The following is a 19,187-nucleotide window of genomic DNA, read 5'->3' as shown; positions in this document are numbered from 1 at the left end:
AGAAACACAGAACCCTCCTCCCTTATTTCTAGATGTAAGGGATTGTTTGGCATAGATGCCACCTTTTCTGACCACATAAGTTAACAAGAATTAAATCTGAAATGACTGGACTGAATCTGCCGTTCTCTCTGTCTACTTCCACCCATGATTGCAGCAAGCCTCTGAGAAGACAATAGACTTTGATAAATTCCATATAATATAGAGGCATTTACTAAATTCCTAGAGGTCTGGGCCATGACTGAGAGGTGGGGTCAGGGATTTGGACAGAGAGAGAGGGTGCTAAGCCTTGTCTCTGGCGGCCTCAGGAATAACATCTGAAAAGTATATGATCAGAAAAGAAAAAAATTTCACCTGGTTTCCTAAATTCCAAAGGGAGCCCTTGAGTGCCTCAGGAGCTTGTTCCCCAGAAATAAAAGACTTCCCATCTGGATCCAGTAAGGAGGCATGTGCGTCCCTGGGCAGGAAGGTCCAGTGACCAGAGCACAGGCAGAGAGGCAAGGATGAGGAAGAGCCTGGGGAGTGGCTGCCGGCAGGTGTGTTTGGCTAAAACTGGAAGTGGGTCACAGAATAGTTAGAAATGAGATTCTTCACAGTTATTGGTAGCGGATTTGAGTAGGGCCTTGAAGGCCAGACAGAAGCTAGAGCTAATTACCTTGCCACTAGGAGATGCCCACCAAAAATGACCAAATAGAACAGGAAAGAGCAGACTGTATAATGAGGACCCTGATCAGTGGCTGTAATTAAGTGTGACTCATGCCTTAGAATTTAGGGCCACAGTATTTAGTTGTTCTTGTTTTATATAACTTTCTTGAACAGTTCCACATGTAGGGTAAAGTGTCACTGGGCCTCTGCCCTGAGTTCAGCATCAACTTTGAGCTCCTCCAGGAATGGAGCTTCTGGCTACAGGCCCATCACACGCTTACCACCATTTACACGTCTCTCTGGTCCTTGTAGAAACAGTAGAGATGAAGGCCATGCTGAGGTCAGAAAATGTTGCTGTAGGCACTGGGGATGGCTTAGGGAGGGCTGAGAGAAGACTTGATCAGTGCCCTCCTGCAAGAGCCAGTTCTGAGAAGGTTGGAAAGGAAGCTGTAATACATTGACTAAAAAGGAACCCAAGAATTGACTCTGACATGTCTGTGTCTCCCAAAGCAAGGTAACTTGTGCACAAATTCTCAGGTAGCTGGGTCATATTTCATCTGGAGCCCAGTATCGATAATTAGGCTATGAGAGGAAGTTGTCTACCAGGATCTTTGACTCCTTAATGCTATGGGCAAAGGTTATTGGCTGGCTGGGCAGCCCCTCTATGTAACCTTTGGTATCGTTTCCCTGACCTGGGCTGCACATGCCCTATCTTAGCAGAGTGCTTGGGCTAGTCCCCTGGCACCAGACTCCCCCTGGACCCCTGAGGAGAAGTCTCTGGATCTCCATATTGCCTGTTCCCCACAGAGGCCGCATTCACTCTGCTCCTCTACTGTGAGCTGCTGCAGTGGGAAGAACGGCCACTTCGGGAATTCCTCCACTACCCATCCCAGACAGAGTGGCAGCGGAAAGAGGGACTGTGCCGCAAGATCATCCACTACTTCAACAAAGGCAAGGTAGGTGTCATTAGGCAAGCTGTTCAGCTTTTTGGGTTCTACAATAATGCATGCCATCTAGGCACGCTGCAGAGGGTGGTGTGGGGGCGATAAGTGGGTGGATGTCCATGTATATGCATCAGCTTTGGAGGCAGCATGATTTTCTCTGGGGAAAAAAATATATAACAGTTTAATTCTGTGGTTTGGAAACCAATTCCAGATTGAGGGTATGAGACAGCCCCACAGAGCACCCTTGCACATCTATAAATGCCGATGCTCCTATAGCAGGGGCTTCTGCCCCTCCCCTTACATTTATTAGATTACATAGAGAATTAATGTTGATTTTCTAATCTGCCATAGAACATATGAGCTATAAAAATGAACGGATTTTAACCTTAGTCAAAGGAGGCCTGTCCTGCCTCTTACTGGTACATGTACTTATCTTGGATTTCCCTTCATCACAGCACAGACTAGACTTCTCTCATTGGGATTCTTCCCCATCAGGCTTGAATCTGTAGGATTGGCAGGCAGTGTCAGCATTGGTTTAGGCCTCCTTGGTGCTTCGCAGCCATCCTGCTCCTATCTCTCAGTGGGCTCCTTATGGGGCTCTCTGACCACCTACAGTTGGTTGTGGCCCATACACTGAAAAGGCTGGGGTTGTGTGACTTGTTGATACTGTTTGCTCATTATTCAGCTTTGATCATTGCTTTAAAAATCTGAATTTGGGGTGCCTGGGTGGCTCAGTTGGTTAAGCATCTGACTTCAGTTCAGGTCATGATCTCACAGTTCATGGGTTCATGTCCCACATCAGGCTCTGTACTGACAGCTAGGAGCCTGGAGCCTGGTTTAGATTCTGTGTCTCCCTCTTTCTCTGCCACTCCCCTGCTCGCACTCTGTCTCTCTCTGTCTCTCAGAAATGAATAAGCATTAAATAATTTTTTTAAAGGCTGAATTTAAGGGGCGCCTGGGTGGTTCAGTTGGTTAAGCGTCCAACTTCAGTTTAGGTCATGATCTCACAGTTCGTGAGTTCAAGCCCCACATTGGGCTCTGTGCTGACAGCTCAGAGCCTGGAGCTTGCTTCGGATTCTGTGTCTCCCTCTCTCTCTGTCCCTTCCCCTCTCATGCTCTGTGTCTCTCTCTCTCCTTCTCATAAATAAACATTTAAAAAATTATTTTATTTTATTTTATTTTATTTTATTTTATTTTACTTTTTAATTTTATTTTTTATTTTTTAAAATTTACATCCAAATTAGTTATCATATAGCGAAACAATGATTTCAGGAGTAGATTCCTTAATGCCCCTTACCCATTTAGGAAATTGGGTTTTTTTAATGTATTTATTCATCATAAAAAAGAAAGATTTAAACATTAATGGATTTTGCCCATAAATCAGAAAACATTCATTAGTTTCATATAACATAGGGAACATCTTTGTCAAAACCATTCACCCATGCAGGAACCTTTCCAGAATCTCAGGAGCTCTTGTATAACCTAGCCTGGAAAAGGGGCCCATGCTCAGCATTCGGGCAGCCACGTGTGACTGATCCATAGTGCTAGCCCAAAGCCTCCTCTTGTTGCTGGTCCAGGGCTGGACTTAAAGCCCCACACCACTATACTTTCAAGCCTGCCTTTCTGGCACCCAGCCCACCTGGAACTGTCATCTATCCGCATCCCCAGCAAGCCCTGCCAGCTCAGGAGTGGCATGATCACGGTGTGAGTGTGCATAAGTGCTTTTAGTGTATTAGTTCTCTTTTCTTTCCGTGGGCACAGAGTACACAGTGGAGAGTTGTCTTGTTCTGACAGAGCCTACCAGTGGGACATGGGAACATTAATCGTTCCCCTCTTCACTAAACACTACAGTAGTGTTTAGAAAAGCAGGTTTAAAGCTTAGTATGGATGAAAGAATTAAATGCAAAACCTGCTTGAGTATCATAGATGAACAGATTTGGGGGAAGGACTGGAAGGCTCCGTAGGCCACCTTCTTGAGGATTTCGCACTCATTCTAGTAACCCTGTTTTTTCTGTGAATTTCTGGAGTAGCAAGTTCTGTGCTGAGTGCAGAGCCCTTTCATAAGCTCATCCTCAAAGAGATATTTATCACATTCATTCTCTTGAGTTAATATAGAAGGTCCAACTTCTGTGTTTCTGTGCCTCAGTACCCCCGTAGAACCAGTGGATAGGGCTAACCAGCTCTTTAATTGAAGTTAATTATTATTAACTTCAAGTTAACCAGCTCTTAATTGAAGTTATTATTATTATTATTATTATTATTATTACTATTACTATTGGCTCCAGAAAAGCAAAACCAGGCTGCTGCAGAAAAGTGTTCCTGTAGGGTTCTTGGTGTCCAGAGAAAAGCTGCCTTGACAGCAGGAGGAGGGCAAAAAAGAAGACTCTAGGGATGGGCAGGTAAAGGGGTTATAGCCCTCAGCATTCCCAGCACACCCTGCCTCACATGCCAGGCCCTCTACTTTTCTTCCACACTCTCCCAGCCTCTCTGTTATATGCTTTATACAGATAACCTGACTTCCTTTGGTCCTGTGTTTATTTCCTGAGCACCCAGAAGGATTGAGTCAGAAGTTCAACTCATGGTCATACTCTAACCCTGGGCCATTCTCTTCAGTGATGAGAGCCTGGAGCCTGCTCCAAGCTGGACTGAGTTCCAGTCCACAGAGGGTCAGCACTCCCAGGCCAGATAAGGAGAAAGGAAAGAAGTAAAGTTGAAAAGAAGGAAGGAGAGGCTCAAAAATGAGAGTTGGTCCTCCATCGCAGGGCAGAGGGAGCAGACAGGAAGGAAAGCTAGCAGAGGGCTCTGACACCTGCTTATCTGGCATACAGACCATTAAGACTAGAGCAGCCTTCTCTGTGGGGCTGGGCTTGGGCTCTCCTGACTGAGAGTTGCTATTGCCCACACTCCTCTGAAGAAATGATGAATCTGTTGCTTCTAATATGTTGTGTGTAAACAGAAGTACAAAGACCACCAGTCTGAGTCCTGGGCCTTTGCCTTCCTTTTCACTTTGATTAGAATGAGCCCTAAGTGAGTGTAACTTTTGGATCTTCCCTGTCAAAGAGGCCACAAGGATGTGTAAAAGCACCCATCTTGCCAGAGCTGGTAGAAATAATTGGATTTCAGACATTGATAAGAAGTTTTGGAGTTGGATTTGCCTCCTGCCAGAAGGCAGGAAACCAAGAGAAAAAATTTAACCAGGGATGCACTGTACCAGCAACACATTCCTCACCTGTGATCAGAGGCAGCTCTCAAAGCCCCCAGACCCACCAGAGTTCCAGCACAATCCCTTAAGGCTGACAGAATGTCTTAAAAATCTTGGTCCTGGCTCACTCTAAAGATAATTGAGGGTGGGTGGGAGGAGGGCTTGGAGCAGGAGGGCAAATTACACAAATCAGGCAGAGATGCCAGCAAGGCAGATGAACATTAATCCCAGTAGGGAAGAAGACCTGCTTTACTGGGAGCTACAGGCTGCTAACTGGCTGAGTGCCATTAGCCCTACGTGGGGCCCTTATCACCTAAATGAGCAGTTCCCCATGGGGCGCTCTTGGCAAGCTGGCCACAGGTCTGTGCACAGCTCAGCTGCTTAGCCGGCCCCCATGGAGCTGCCTACCAGGCAGACCCTATTGAGGATCCTTGGCTAAAACCTGCCCAAGTAGCACTTGGAGACGGAAGGGGGGCTAACATGTGCCCCTCAAAAGGGGTATAATATGGGAGTATAAAAGGTTTCCTAGCTCACTGGGGCAGAGGCATTGTATTGGCTCAGGGAGCCAGGGTCTATTTAAAAATTCCCTTTGGTTTGTTTCAATATTTTTAATTGGCCCTGTGGTTTCAATCCATATGACGTTAATTCTTTCAAAGGATAGAAATAATCTGTTCTTTTTGAGAAACACAGTCCCAGATGACATAGCGTTGTCCTTCTCCTTGATGCTATTTCAAATGGTATTTTTTAAAAATATAGTTCTTACTATTAAAGCATTCATGTTGAAATATGACTAGGTGAAATTATACGATGTCTGAGATTTGCTTCAAAAACTCTGGGGGGCAGTAAGTTGTTGGGGTATGAATGATACAAGACTGGCAATGAGTTGCCAATGACAACTAGTCATTGTTGAGGCTGGGTGATGAGTACCTAGGGGTTCATTCTTCTCTTTTTCTATATGCTTAAAATGTCCTATAATAAAAATTTTTTAATTAGCATTTAGAAGTTGGCAAGAAGAGCCTGGCTGAAATATCAAGTAAACCAGTGATTCCCAGTCTAACAAAAGAAAGCACTATATTAAAAAGCAGGGGAAATGGGCAGTACTGGCCCTTAGTGAAGGCCCCTTAAGCCCTCCACAGGCACCTGTTATATGGGCCTATAACTATAACAGGGGCCACACCACAGAGACAGCCTGGGACCTCACTAGGCAAGGATCATCTGAAACCTTCTTTGATATTTGAATATTTCTATAAAGGAAGTTGTCAGGCCTACTACTAAGTCCTTGGGTAGCCACTTTCTGCTTGGTTTTTTTAACTGTTTCTGAGCTTCAGTGATCTTAATTCAAAACTCATTGTTTCTGGAGTTCCTGGGTGGCACAGTCGGTTAAGCATCTGACTTTGGCTCGGGTCATGATTTCATGGTTTGTGGGTTTGGGCCCCACATCGGGCTCTGTGCAGACAGCTCAGAGCCTAGAGCCTGCTTCAGATTCTGTGTCTCCCTCTCTGTCCCTCCCTCACTCACACTCTGTCTCTCTCTTTCCCAATAATAAATAAACATTTAAGAAAAAATTTAAGTCATTGTTTCTGCCCAGGTGTCCATTGACAGATGAATGGATAAAGAAGAGGTGATATTGATATATATATATGTATATATATATGTATATATATATGTATATATATATATGTATATATATATATACGTATATATATATATATGTATATATATATATATGTATATATATATATATATACACCCACACACACACACACATACATACACACAATGGAATATTAGCCATAAAAAAAGTGAAATCTTGCCATTTGCGACAACACAGACAAAGTTAGAGAGTATTATGCTAAGCAAAATAAGTCAGAGAAAGACAAATATCATATGATCTCACTCATATGTGGAATTTATAAAACAAAACAAACAGGCAAAGGGAAAAAGAGAGACAAACCAAGAAACAAACTCTTAACTATAGAGAACAAACGGGTGGTACCAGAGGGGAGGTGGGTGGGGAGATGGATGAAATAGGTGATGGGGATTAAGGAGTGCACTTGCTGTGATGAGCACTGGATGTTATATGGAAGCATGGAATCACTATATTGTACACCAGAATCTAATATTACATTGTATGTTAACTAACTGGAATTTAAATAAAAGCAAAAGTCATTGCTTCCTTCATTAACTTACTAAATAAATCTTTATTATCTGCTCATGCCTGGCACTGGTCTAGGCTCTGAGGATAAAGTAAATAAACAGGATCCCTGCCCTCATGTAGTTTATCATCTATTGAGATTAATACAACAAAAAAGTAAATACCTTTAAAGATAACTTGGGAGTACTGAAACAGACAATGGCTGGGGAAGTTCCTGTCCTTGATCAGGTGGTCAGGAAATGGCCTTTTGGAGATAGAGACATTTGAGGAGAAACCTCAAAGTGACAACCTTGAGCTAGAAAGCCAGAGCACTGTGTGTTGTGCTCCACAGACTCATCTTGAGCAGATGTTCTTTGTGACAGATGAGTTGCAGGGGGCCTTTGGTTGTGCCCTCTAATGTATTTGATGAGTCTGGGCAATTCTGAGGATGTCTGAGGTGCTGAAGCCTTGTTCCTATTTCCAACACAGAGCTGGGAGTTTGGAATCCCACTGTGCAGGGAGCTGGCATGTCAATACGAGAGCCTCTACGATTATCAGAGCCTCAGCTGGATTCGGGTGAGCTTTGTCTCTTCCCCCAACCCAACCCTGACTGGAGGTACTAGCATTGTCCTGGCATCCGTTTCTGAGTGAGCATTCACTGCAGGTCTAGCCCTTGCTTTAGTGCTGTGGATGTACAGGAGAAGCAGAGGCCAAGGTTCCTACCCTTGAGATATTTGCAGTCTGACTGGGGAACTAAAACACACACCTGACAAATGATTATATGATCCAGACCCCAAGGGCCACTGGTGCTGGGGGAAGGGAGAAGCAGCATATGCAGGATAAGAAGGGGGAGTTCACAGAGGAGATGGCAGCTCACCTTCACAAAGAAGCTTCACCTAAAATGATTTTGCTCAGGGATGCTTCATATGAAAACTTTATAAGATCTTTCCCAGCTTTGGCTTGTGGTCACTTTCAAGCACCTTGTTCTTATTCCCTTCTTTGATGCAAAATATTCAAAAATTAAGTGAAATGTCCCTTGGACTTTGAAGGTCTCCACCAGATTTTCCTGGCTGCTGGTGCTGGATTCTGAGCCATAACAGCTACAAACTTCAATAGCAAAGAGAAGCCAGCAGTGTCAGCTTACCCTCCTCTTGCACCCTCTGCAGCATGGCCAGCTGTGCCACGTTCCCTGATCCAGATGGATATTTGGATCTTTATAATAGATGTAGTTCTCTAGAAGTAGCTTCTTGACTGGTCTTTGGAGGCCACTGCTCCTCAGCAAGCTGGCTTGATTTAGTGTGTTACAACTATCTTCCCAGTCAAAATTCAGTGAGTTTTTCTGAATGTGAAGCCAGGTCAGCCAATACTAAGAAACTTACTGATGTTGGTAAAAATCATAGATATTGGTTCAACTTTCAAAGTTTAAAATCTCCTAAATTGGAACCAGTACCAGTGATGCTGGCAACTGAGACTTTCTCACTGTGATTATTAGCATCTTTAGTCCGATGATAGATGAGCAAGAGCAATGCAGTTAGACTGATGGAAAATGGTGCTGAGAATAGCTGTTAGCCACCAATTAACTAACATGAGCTAGAAGTCATTTGGTGTAATGAGTATCAGTCAAAAACAGAAATCCCTGGGCAAAAAAAATTTCATGTTAAACCTGTGCCCCCTGAAAGTTCAGGAAGCCTGGATCTGTATCAGGTTGGGCCCACCCACTGGGTAGGACATTATGAGCACTGGGCTGCTGTCCCCACCCTACCATCAGAGGATGATGGAAGAGGAGGGTTTCCTCTTCCATTATGAGGCAACCTGGGGAGATGCTGACCATGGCTAGGGGCTCACTTCTCACACAGTCTTTCCAAAAGACAGTGTCTACTTGGACCTGGGAGAACTTGCTTTGCACACCAGTAGTAGTCAGGCCAACCTAAAGGCAGCTGCCTTTCTTGTTCACAGAAAATGGAGGCCAGCTACTATGACAACATCATGGAGCAGCAACGCCTGGAGCCTGAGTTCTTTCGAGTCGGCTTCTATGGCAGGAAGTTTCCTTTCTTCCTTCGGGTGAGTCCATTCAGGTAGTCACAAGAACTTATATTTTACACAGTAATTCATTTATAACCTGTTTTTTATCTTTTCCCCTGTTCTACTGAATACTACTTTTTGAAGGACTAACTAGTCAACAAAAAGCTTTTGGCTTTACTTGATTGGACTGGCTCCCAACTTTAGATTTTGTTTTACTCTGCTGTACTATTTTGTAGCTACCTGGAATATACAAGGGTGACTTTCTTACCAAATCAACCAAATTCCTGCAGGAAATGACCAGGGTCTGAGAATGACCCATAGGTATGTCTAGAAGCCTTCCAATTTATAGTTCCAATGCCTGTAATCCTCCATTGTGACTATTTTTAGCCGAATAGGACACCGGTACAACCCTGACCTAAACAGGATGCTGGCCTGTTGGGCTTTGTCATTTAAGATGATGGCTCTACACCAGGCTGCACTGTATGCTCTGTAGCCAGGATTGAGAACCTGTTGATTTCAGAGAAGCTTGTGAGCTGTCAAATGGGATCTGGCTATGGAAAGCCTTTTATTGGCAGCCAGTTCTCTATCCCTGGATAGTGAAAGCCATTTCTCCCACCTGGAAGGCTGAGGTGGGATACCAACAGAGAAGGAATGACTGACTATAGACATACTGACACCAGCTGAACAGTTGTGATTCTCTTCTTTATTCCACATAAGCCAGAGGCTCCAGGAAAAGTCAGTCTGGGCTTGTAGGCTGCAGCCCATAGGGATTCATCATTCTCAGGGGACCTAAAAGAAGCTGTGCTGATGAAGGGGCCTTGGGCTGCAGTTGGGACCTAACACTAGCTCTGACTGTCCCCAGTCCCAATATCTTCCTAATGTTCCATGTTTACAAGTCTCAGCCAGCAGCTGGGAAAGTTCATAGAATCCCTTTGATATGTTTGGGATCCTGTCTTATTGGAAAAATTCCTTTCATCAGTGAGCAATGATGAGCTTGGTATCACATCACAGGTCAGTTGGGCTTAGTGGCTCCTTTAAAAAAAAAAAAAGCCAGGGGCGCCTGGGTGGCTTGGTCGGTTAAGTGTCTGACTTCGGCTCAGGTCATGATCTCACCGTCCGTGAGTTCAAGCCCCTCGTTGGGCTCTGTGCTGACCGCTCAGAGCCTGCAGCCTGTTTCAGATTCTGTGTCTCCCTCTCTCTCTGCCCCTCCCCTGTTCATGCTCTGTCTCAAAAATAAATAAACGTTAAAAAAAATTTTTTTTTAATAAAAGATAAAAAAATTTTTAAAAAAGCCAGTCTGCTAGCAAGAGTCCAGGCTAACCACATTTTAGGTGGTAAGGCAGATCAACTTTCACATTTCCTAGGCAGTAATCATTCTAGGTGAAAAAGAAAATTGACTTCTGCAGAACTAGTAACACTGACAGGGCTAGCAAGTACACTGCGCCTAATTGTGACCTGCAGGAAGGCTCCAATTCCAGTCCACAGGAATGTTTCTAGCAGCAGAATGTGAATGAGGAGAGGGTCTCCTCAGGAGGACCAGACTTGACTTGTTCACTCTCTAGGGACCTTCCACTTCAGGCATCTCAGAAGTGGCATATTTGCTGCCCCCACCAGAAGAGATTATACAAAAGCAATGGAAGTAGAGGTCAGCAGAAGAGAAAGAAGGAATTACACAAGAATAAGAAACCAAAAGCATCTCTATAAAGTCCTTAGACAAACTAATGATTCTGGCCTTGTAACTTCTTTCTCATTTTGTCTTTGCAAAGTACGCTTTATTACTATTTTATTCTCCTTGTTTAGTCCCACAATTTGTATATCATAAACCAGATTGTACTCTAAAACATCATTATTTTGGATACTACAAAATCAGGCCCTTGGTATCCTCATTTCTTTCCCCTTCAAACAGGAGTTCTCCATCGTGGTTTGCCCTGGCTTACACCACTCATGCTTATGTCACAGGGTATATCAGTGTCTCAGGGTACTCAGAGCTTTCTGACAAGTAAGACCTGGCATAGAACCTGCATCTGAGCCATCCAAATAATGCTTGCAGGCGACAGTCTGAATGTTCAAATGTGGTTTCAGCAGTGCCAGTAAGGGAGGAAGAATAACAATCGGTGTTAGGAAATGTCACCCATCAGTCCATCTCTGTCTCCACACAAGGGGCATTCCCTAGGAGCTGTGTTTCCTGCATGCAGATCCGCCTGGCCTAGCCACATGCTGCCTTCCCTTCCCTCCACTGCTCAGTTCATCTCTGGCAAATGTAGTAAGTCCCAGTAGAGGTAGCTGTTTGCCTGGTAAATGGCAAGGACAAAGTACAAAGCAGCAGCAGCCGGATCTGTCTCATGTGAGGATGCTGGGCATCCTCAACTTGAAACTGACAACCAAGCATCAAGGTCAATGCTATGTGCCTTCCTCCTGCTGGGCCTTCCCCAGAAGGCTAGGCTACTCCCTCACCTTCCTTGAACACATAGGCCATCTATTACTTTAGCTCTGTCAGCTTGGTTTCCCTGGACCATCTGCCTCTCTTGCTTTGCAAATGTGATTATCTACTAATCTGCACAGGGACAGGAAAACATCCAGCCTTCCCTTCTTGGGGGAATTTCTGTTTCTCTTTATTTGACCCAGGAACAGATACTGGTGAGGGTTGTACATTTCTGAGTTGATATGAAAAGACCAATTATTTACAATTATCTTCTTTGTCAGTTCTGCTTATCAAGCAAGGGACTTAGAAATGTCTCTTGTCCTTTAACTATTGGTCTGTTCACTGGAGAGGCCAGCCTGCTCCTCCTGACCGTGACTTCCCTTCTGGTATTGTTTTTCCATTCTGATTCATCCAGACATGTGGCCCAGCCTTAGCTGAGTTCTCCCATAGTAAGAGGAGAGGTGAAAAGGGGGCAGAAATTCTGTTCCAAAAGGTGTGAAGTCCTCCAGGACCTGGCCTATAATCATCCCTGTACCAGTAACCATATGGCTGGCCCTGTGGAACTTCTCTCTCTTCCTCTGAAGACATGCCAGGAAGGGCTGCCAGTGCCTGATGCAACTTTGTCAAAGTGGATCTAGTGAGGTAGTTGGGCAGGCAGACATATATCACCAGAGGGCTGGAGAAGTGTTCCATTCACTCGTGACCAGCTGTGAGGTAAGCATAGCAGGGTTGAGGGGGCCCTGTTATTACTGCAGCCCACTAGAAGAAAAACTGAGACCTAACCCAAACCAAATATGGTATTAACAGGGTTTTAAGAAATGTGTAGTTAGGATGATGTCTATTTGTTCTGCTGACATAATTGCAAAGGAATTTACTGCCCATGTAGTAAATAATTACTGAATCCCTACTAGACACTGAATAATGTTTGGACTGTTTGTTCCCACTAACCAAAGTGGCCCTTCAAAAGCATGCACTTGGTCACCCCCCTGTTAAGATTTATGTGGTGGCACCCCTGGAAATCATTCCTTGCAGGCATCTTCCTCACCCTCCCACCTCTCCACACACAACCTTTTCCTGTACAGGCTGTTGCTGCCCTTGTTGTCACTGTGCCCACATAGAGTACCCTTCCCCACTCCTCCCTCAGAGCTGCCCAGGTGGGCCTTTCAGGACTCTTCTCAGGCATGGCCTTTTCTAAAATCCCACCCTTCACCTCTCACCCCTTCCTGGGTAAGGCGCCCTCCCTCCTTTGCTTCCTGCAACTTGTGCCCTGCCTCCCGGCTGCCACATCACAGTGCAAGTCTCCCTTTTTCTGTCCCTCTCCCTTCTGGATCATCATTTCCCTTTGGGCAGAGTCTGAGTACTATGCCCCATGCCTGTCACAGGGGCTCCTAGGACATGCTTGTGACACAAGTAGCTATTGACACCCATGTGGAGGTGGGGGCTATGGGCAAGGCATAGAGCATGCTCTCTTGTTTGTGGCAGAACAAAGAATACGTGTGCCGGGGCCATGACTACGAGAGGCTGGAGGCCTTCCAGCAGAGGATGCTCAGCGAGTTCCCACAGGCGGTCGCCATGCAGCACCCCAACCACCCTGACGATGCCATCCTGCAGTGTGATGCCCAGTGTATCTTTCTATGCTTGGCGAGGGAAGGCGGGCTGGGGTCCTGGAGGTGAGGCCCACCCAGTCAGCTGCCCCTATGCTATGTTGTTGGTCTTACAGGCTAAGTTACCCATAAGTCCTGAACAGAATATGTCCTCATCACTGAACCCACACTTAGCAGGACCCTCATGCAGCCTTGTACAGAAGAAGCATGGCATGCTCTTAGCTGTGGGTGCCTGAAGCAGAGCTTCTGCGGGACCTTCATCCCTCAGGCTGGGCTGCTACCATCACCTAAGTCCCTACCTGGCCCTGTGAAGGACCTGCCTAGGCATCCAGAAGCAGGCACTGTACAGGGTAATTCGGGATCCCACCAGAACTCTTGCCACAGGGATAACTACCATTTCTATCCCCTGCTCCACTCCTGTGTGCATCTGTTATTATCCCTAGTCTTTGTCAGGAGGACTGAGGTACAGCCCTGGGAGTGGGTATGGAGGGTATGGGGAAGGAGATGGAGAGTGCCTGTGTTTTTAGTGGTACTTGGAAGTGTGGATACAAATACTGGCCTCCCCCTCATCCCCCTCACACAGCTTCCTTGGAGACCTCATGACAGTCACCATGACTGTAAGCTTGTTCCAGGGAGGGAGAACAGGTAGACTCCCATGTTATCTCTCTACAAAGACCCCAAATAGTATTCTTATTAAAAGATTGTTCTGCAGTAAATACAGTTTACCTACATTGGGCAGGCTTAGGCCTTTGCAACTTTCTTGCTCCTGCGGTGTGGCCACCTGCATTCTTCTGACCCCTTTCCCTTCTTTCTTGGCTGTTGACATCTCACCTTGGCTGAGTGCTCAGAAGGCTCAATGCTAGAGCGGGAAGAGGGTGCAGATAGGGAAATCTGGTCTAACTGTGCCTGAGTCTGCGCAAGGGTCCTGCTCCTTGCTGCTGCCAGGAGGGAACAGGGGCTATGGGGCTCTTTTCTCCTTTGGGTGATGACAGGGGTCAGTATTCAGATCCATCCCTTGGGCAAGTCTGGGTTTCCCCTTCACTTCCTGCCCAGACTTGCAGATCTATGCGGTGACGCCCATTCCAGATTATGTGGATGTCCTGCAAATGGATAGGGTCCCAGATCGCGTCAAGAGCTTCTACCGTGTCAACAATGTGAGGAAGTTCCGGTACGACAGGCCTTTTCACAAAGGCCCCAAGGACAAGGAGAATGAATTCAAGGTGAACAACAGTGGGAAAGTAGGGGCAGTGGGGCCAGGGGCAAGCCCCACTTTCTCAGGATCTTGTCCCTGTCTCATCCCTCAAGCAGGCAGGTGTGGAAGAAATTGCTTAATGGCCTGTCCCTGTCTGTGCCATCCTTACAGAGCCTGTGGATCGAGCGTACCACACTGACCCTCACCCACAGCTTGCCTGGCATCTCTCGGTGGTTCGAAGTGGAGAGGAGGGAACTGGTGAGACACGTTTTGGATGGAGCTGATCTTCACAGCTGCTCCCTCAGCCCTGGCTCTGGGGACCTTTCTCTAAGGACCAAAGACAGAAAGAGAGCTTCGGCCACCTGCCTGGCCTAGACTGCCACAGGCCAATCCTGTGTCAGAAGCTTTGTACATCTTCTCCCTTTTAATCCTGACAACACCAGGGGAGCAGATATTTTTAATCTCCCAGTTTACAAATGTGGAAACTATTCTCTGAGGTTCAGGAAGTCAGAGCTCTCTGACTTCAAAACTGATGTTCTTCACTCTTTACTATACTTCTAAGTGCCTAAAAATCAGAAGAGAACATTTGAAAGGGGTCAGGGAGTCTTAAGTCCACAGGAACAAGGGTGAGAATCAGCATCACTGGCCTTAGATCCCTGTTCTCAGGATCATTATGAAGAAGGGGTTGTTATCATGCCTGGGACAACATTGTGTGCCCTGTGCCCTCAGGTGGAGGTGAGCCCTCTGGAGAATGCCATCCAAGTGGTTGAGAACAAGAACCAGGAACTACGGGCCCTGATTAGCCAGTATCAACACAGACAGGCACATGGCAACATCAATCTGCTCAGCATGTGCCTGAATGGCGTCATCGATGCCGCTGTCAATGGAGGTGTCGCAAGATACCAAGAGGTGAGCTGGGCCCTGGACCAAACCCACAACAGGCAGCCTTGCTGAGAAGGTGGTTCTCAGGCACCTCTCCTTGAGACCCCAGCCTTCTAGGGCAGCCTTCCCAGCTAGCCCTCCCTTAGCTGTGCCTCAGCCGACTGGAGGATGGTCCCGGGCATGAGGCTCACTACCACTCCTCGTTTCTGTGGCATGGCTCTCCTATGGGACCGTCTCTTCTTTTTTATTCTCTGAACTCTGACAGATGAGTAATCCATATGATTAGGGAAGGATGTTAAATGGCCTCCAAGAGGAGCCCTGGAGCCCAGCCCTTCACAAGAAGCAAGTTGTGGGTATCTAAGAGACTGAGCCCTACACCCTGGCCACCAGCCCTACCTGCCCTACCCAGACCATCAAAGCTCTGTGAGGGACTGGGACCAGTACCCAGGCTTAGATTATTTGACCACCTTCAGTCCTTAGATGCAAAAAAAACATACCTCTGATTGCAGGAGGTCCAAGCAGGCCAGGCTGGAGATGGTGTGTATACCTGTGAGGAGTCAGGACCTTCCTTTCAAATGGTACCTTAGACTTACACTTCCTGGGTCCCCTCTAAGGGGTATTCCTGGGAAGTCTTCCTGATTGAGCCTTTCCTTTCTCAGGCCTTCTTTGACAAAGATTATATTGCCAAGCACCCAGGAGATGCAGAGAAGATCACCCAGCTCAAGGAGCTCATGCAGGAGCAGGTATGACTTACAGGGCTTAGAGGCCAGTGGCCACGAGGGAAAAGCTATGCACCACAGGATGGCTGCAGTTGTCAAGGTCCACTCCCTGACTTGCAGAGTGGCCTTATCTGTCACCCTAATAGGTCCATGTCCTTGGAGTTGGGCTCGCAGTTCATGAGAAGTTTGTGCACCCAGAGATGCGCCCTCTGCATAAGAAGCTAATTGATCAGTTCCAGATGATGCGGGCCAGCCTCTACCATGTAAGCTGATCCCTGTCATGCCCCTGCTGCCGTAGAACCAGATGCCATTCCCTGCAGACTATGCAACAAGCCAAAGGAAAGGGTGGGGGGAATGTGAAGGAAAAGCTGTCCCCACCACAGAGGGACAAGAGGCAGAGGTGAGTGTTCTATCCAGGGGAAGGATGCCCAGGATCCCCTCACGCACTCCCCTCCCTGAGGAGGAGTCAGATTCAAGGGCAAAGAATGTTTTTCAAGGTACTGTGCTGGTGAAGAGAGGTTTTCACATGAGGAAGAAAAGAGCTAAATTATGTGATCCACATGTAGATATCTCTTTGGAGATATTTTTCATCCCAAGAACCTACAGAGGTAAGACATAGCTTGAGCCAGCCCTCTCTCCCCATCTCCCTCTTTTCCCTCTTTCCCTTACCATCTTCATGCCCTCTTGCTCCAGAAGTTCTCCCGACTCTGACCTGGCTCTTGGGCTTCAACAGCAGGGTTGGCCCAAAGACGGATTCACACAAGCAAAAGCAGAGCCTGTATTCCAGGACTAGTTTCCCCTCAGCAGTCTCACAGGGAATGCTGGCTGGCAGAGAACAGGGCCCAGGTGGTCTTGAAACCCCTGTTTATGTGCCCTCACCCCATTTTCAACAATAAAGCTGACTCCAGGTGTTTCGAGAGAAACCTATCTGCTAAATAGTCTGGGTGCCAGATCTCAAGAGGTGTGAACCTTATTATCTGTGACAAGGAAAATAGAGCTGTTTGGTGTTAGGCAAGGCCATCTCGGACAAGAGGCTCCTCTTCAGGGATAATCACTGGCCCTAGAGAGGCTGGACCACTCAGACTCAGTGCCCTAACCTGTTGGGGTTGACTTGCCTTGTTCTTGATGCTGGTGGCCCCCAGTGCATGTCTCAACCATTCCTGCCCAGTTGTAGATAGCATGGACTCCAAAAAGAGAAAAAGAAGCTTGTCTGTAGTTTGAGAAGTGGGCACATTTTTCAGAGGAAAGCCTATAGGGCCTGAAATTTCTCCTTTCTGTAATGATCTTCCCATGGTATTTCAGGGTGAAACATGCAGAGAAAGTGAAAGTCTTTTGTGTTTCTACCTTAAAATTAAAATATCCATTTAGTGAAGAACTTGGGTAGTGTCACTAAATCTAATGGGTATTCTATTACCTCTCATTCTTGGTTAGTCTCTGCTATGTGCGAACTTTCTCATCACCACAAGTGACCCAAGCAGGCTAGAGCCTGACCACTAGAACAGGAGATGTTCTCTGCCATGCAAAGCTGTTGGGTCACTTTAGCAAAGATCACAAAATACTCACCCGCATACATCAAGGTCTCCAGGACACATGGAGGTGTCCTCTCCAGTTTACCCTTCTTTTTCATTTCAGCGTGTTTTGGGAGAAGGGCATGGAAAACCTGCTGCTTCTTTAGGCCAAGCTCAGAAATATCCCCAGTAGGACTTAGGGCCCACATCAGGATTCTACATCGTTTGTCCCCATAAACTGTGTCACAGGCAACTTAACCCAGGACACTGAGAGTTGGGCCATTTAGCAGTCCAGTAAACCCAACCCCAGTCCTTATGTAAACTGACTGGCAGCTGTTAATCAACTCCTCTTCTCCTGCTTCTCAGCTCTTAGTCCACTTATTCTATACCAAGAATGCCTCTTAACACACTCCTGTGAACTCAGAGCAACTTCAGCCTTTTCCAGATGTGTTCTCTTAGTAGGGTCAACCCAAGGCCTCTCAGCCTCTGGTCTAGACTCCAGTGCAGTCAGGAGAGTGTTTTAGTCATGAAGGGGCCATTGTCCAAAAGAAGTCAGCAATTCAGGTTCTGCCAAAAGTATCTGATTCTTTTTCTTTTTACATTCTTCTTTTACATTTTTACCACTAGCCAGCCCTTCCCTCTCACCCCTTAATTACTTATTCATTGTTTACTCTGATGAAGGGACATTCATTTCTCAACAGGAGTTTCCGGGTTTGGACAAGCTAAGTCCTGCATGTTCAGGCACCAGCACCCCACGGGGAAATGTCCTAGCATCCCATAGTCCCATGAGCCCTGAGAGCATCAAGATGACCCACCGGCACAGGTACGGCCTTAGAGCTGGGGAGGGTCCCCTCCATGGAGGTAAGTCTGGATGTCAAAGGTCAGAGCAAGAAAGCCTGAAATAGTAGGTGTGTGTATTCACTCACATACCCTCTGACCCATGCATACACCAAACACACAGCTCCTGCCATAAGACCCATGGTCACATCCAGTCATCCTGGGAGAGAGAGAGAAGTGTACATGGTACTGTGAGAATATAGAGGAGGGGGTATTTGGGGTAGGTCTTGAAGGATAAGTAGAAGTTTGTGAGGCAGAAATGGGATGGGGTTAGGAGGGTGATAGAACAAGATCCAGGCAAAGAGACTAACGTATGCAGGCATCTCAAGATATGAACAAGCCAGCCTGGTCAGCCCTACCAGCAGAGTCTTGTGGCTGGAATGCAGGATTCCAGGGCATGGAAGAGGGCCAGTTCCAGCTCTAAATGGGCCATGTTCATTCAGGCCTTTGGACTTGATCCCAAGGGGAATGAGGATCACCAGTCAGTTTAAGGGAGAGAACGACATGATGATATGGAAGCACATCAAGGTGTCCCTACTCTGAACTCAGGAGTCCTGGTCTGTCTGGACTCAACTGAAGATACTCCAAGCCTCCAGGGCAGGAAGGCCAGATCAGAGGAGGAGCCAGGGAGAGGAGCCCCTTACTTGGGTTTGTTTTCCAATGTAAGTAGTAAGTTAGCACCGAGTGGGCCTTTATAAATAAGAAGGAATGAATGAAAAGGACTGCCTACTATTGATAGAGGAGGGTATTGATGAGCCTGTGACCACAGATGTGGAAAGAAGTCAACAGATGGTTCCGAGCCAGCTATTTTGACAGCTTCCTCATACCAGGAAGATACCCCTGGCCTAGGAGCCTAGGAGCAAATCCCAGCAGGGGGTGGCTACTGGCTCAGAGTAACATCGCATAGGAAGGGGACCTGGAATCCTTGACCTGATTGAGCATATCACTTTCATCCCTCCTAACTGAAAAACTATTTATATAATCAGATGGAGTGGCCAAAAACCATTTAACTCCAAATAGAGACTTTGCCAGCCTACCATTGGCCCTGCCAGAACAGGGGCCTCTGAGCAGCAGGCAGG

The 19,187-nt window shown here is 46.6% G+C and overlaps 1 protein-coding gene across 13 annotated transcripts in view; it reads left to right on the top strand.

Moving 5' to 3' along the window:
- Positions 1-19,187, top strand: part of DOCK3 (dedicator of cytokinesis 3) — a 561,979-nt gene that overhangs the window by 530,846 nt on the left and 11,946 nt on the right. For all 13 annotated transcript variants that reach the window (XM_027038830.2, XM_027038823.2, XM_027038822.2 and 10 more), the window contains 10 exons: positions 1,450-1,598; positions 7,412-7,498; positions 8,879-8,983; positions 12,849-12,990; positions 14,024-14,190; positions 14,334-14,420; positions 14,892-15,071; positions 15,704-15,787; positions 15,910-16,026; positions 17,973-18,094. In XM_027038830.2, the coding sequence (XP_026894631.1) occupies positions 1,450-1,598; positions 7,412-7,498; positions 8,879-8,983; positions 12,849-12,990; positions 14,024-14,190; positions 14,334-14,420; positions 14,892-15,071; positions 15,704-15,787; positions 15,910-16,026; positions 17,973-18,094 (1,240 nt within the window). The remainder of the gene's footprint in view (positions 1-1,449; positions 1,599-7,411; positions 7,499-8,878; positions 8,984-12,848; positions 12,991-14,023; positions 14,191-14,333; positions 14,421-14,891; positions 15,072-15,703; positions 15,788-15,909; positions 16,027-17,972; positions 18,095-19,187) is intronic.

The sequence above is a fragment of the Acinonyx jubatus genome, chromosome A2 (genome assembly GCF_027475565.1).
Source record: "Acinonyx jubatus isolate Ajub_Pintada_27869175 chromosome A2, VMU_Ajub_asm_v1.0, whole genome shotgun sequence".
Classification (NCBI taxonomy): Eukaryota; Metazoa; Chordata; class Mammalia; order Carnivora; family Felidae; genus Acinonyx; species Acinonyx jubatus.
The sequence above is the reverse complement of the archived record's forward strand: the minus strand, read 5'-3'. Positions and strand labels throughout refer to the sequence as shown.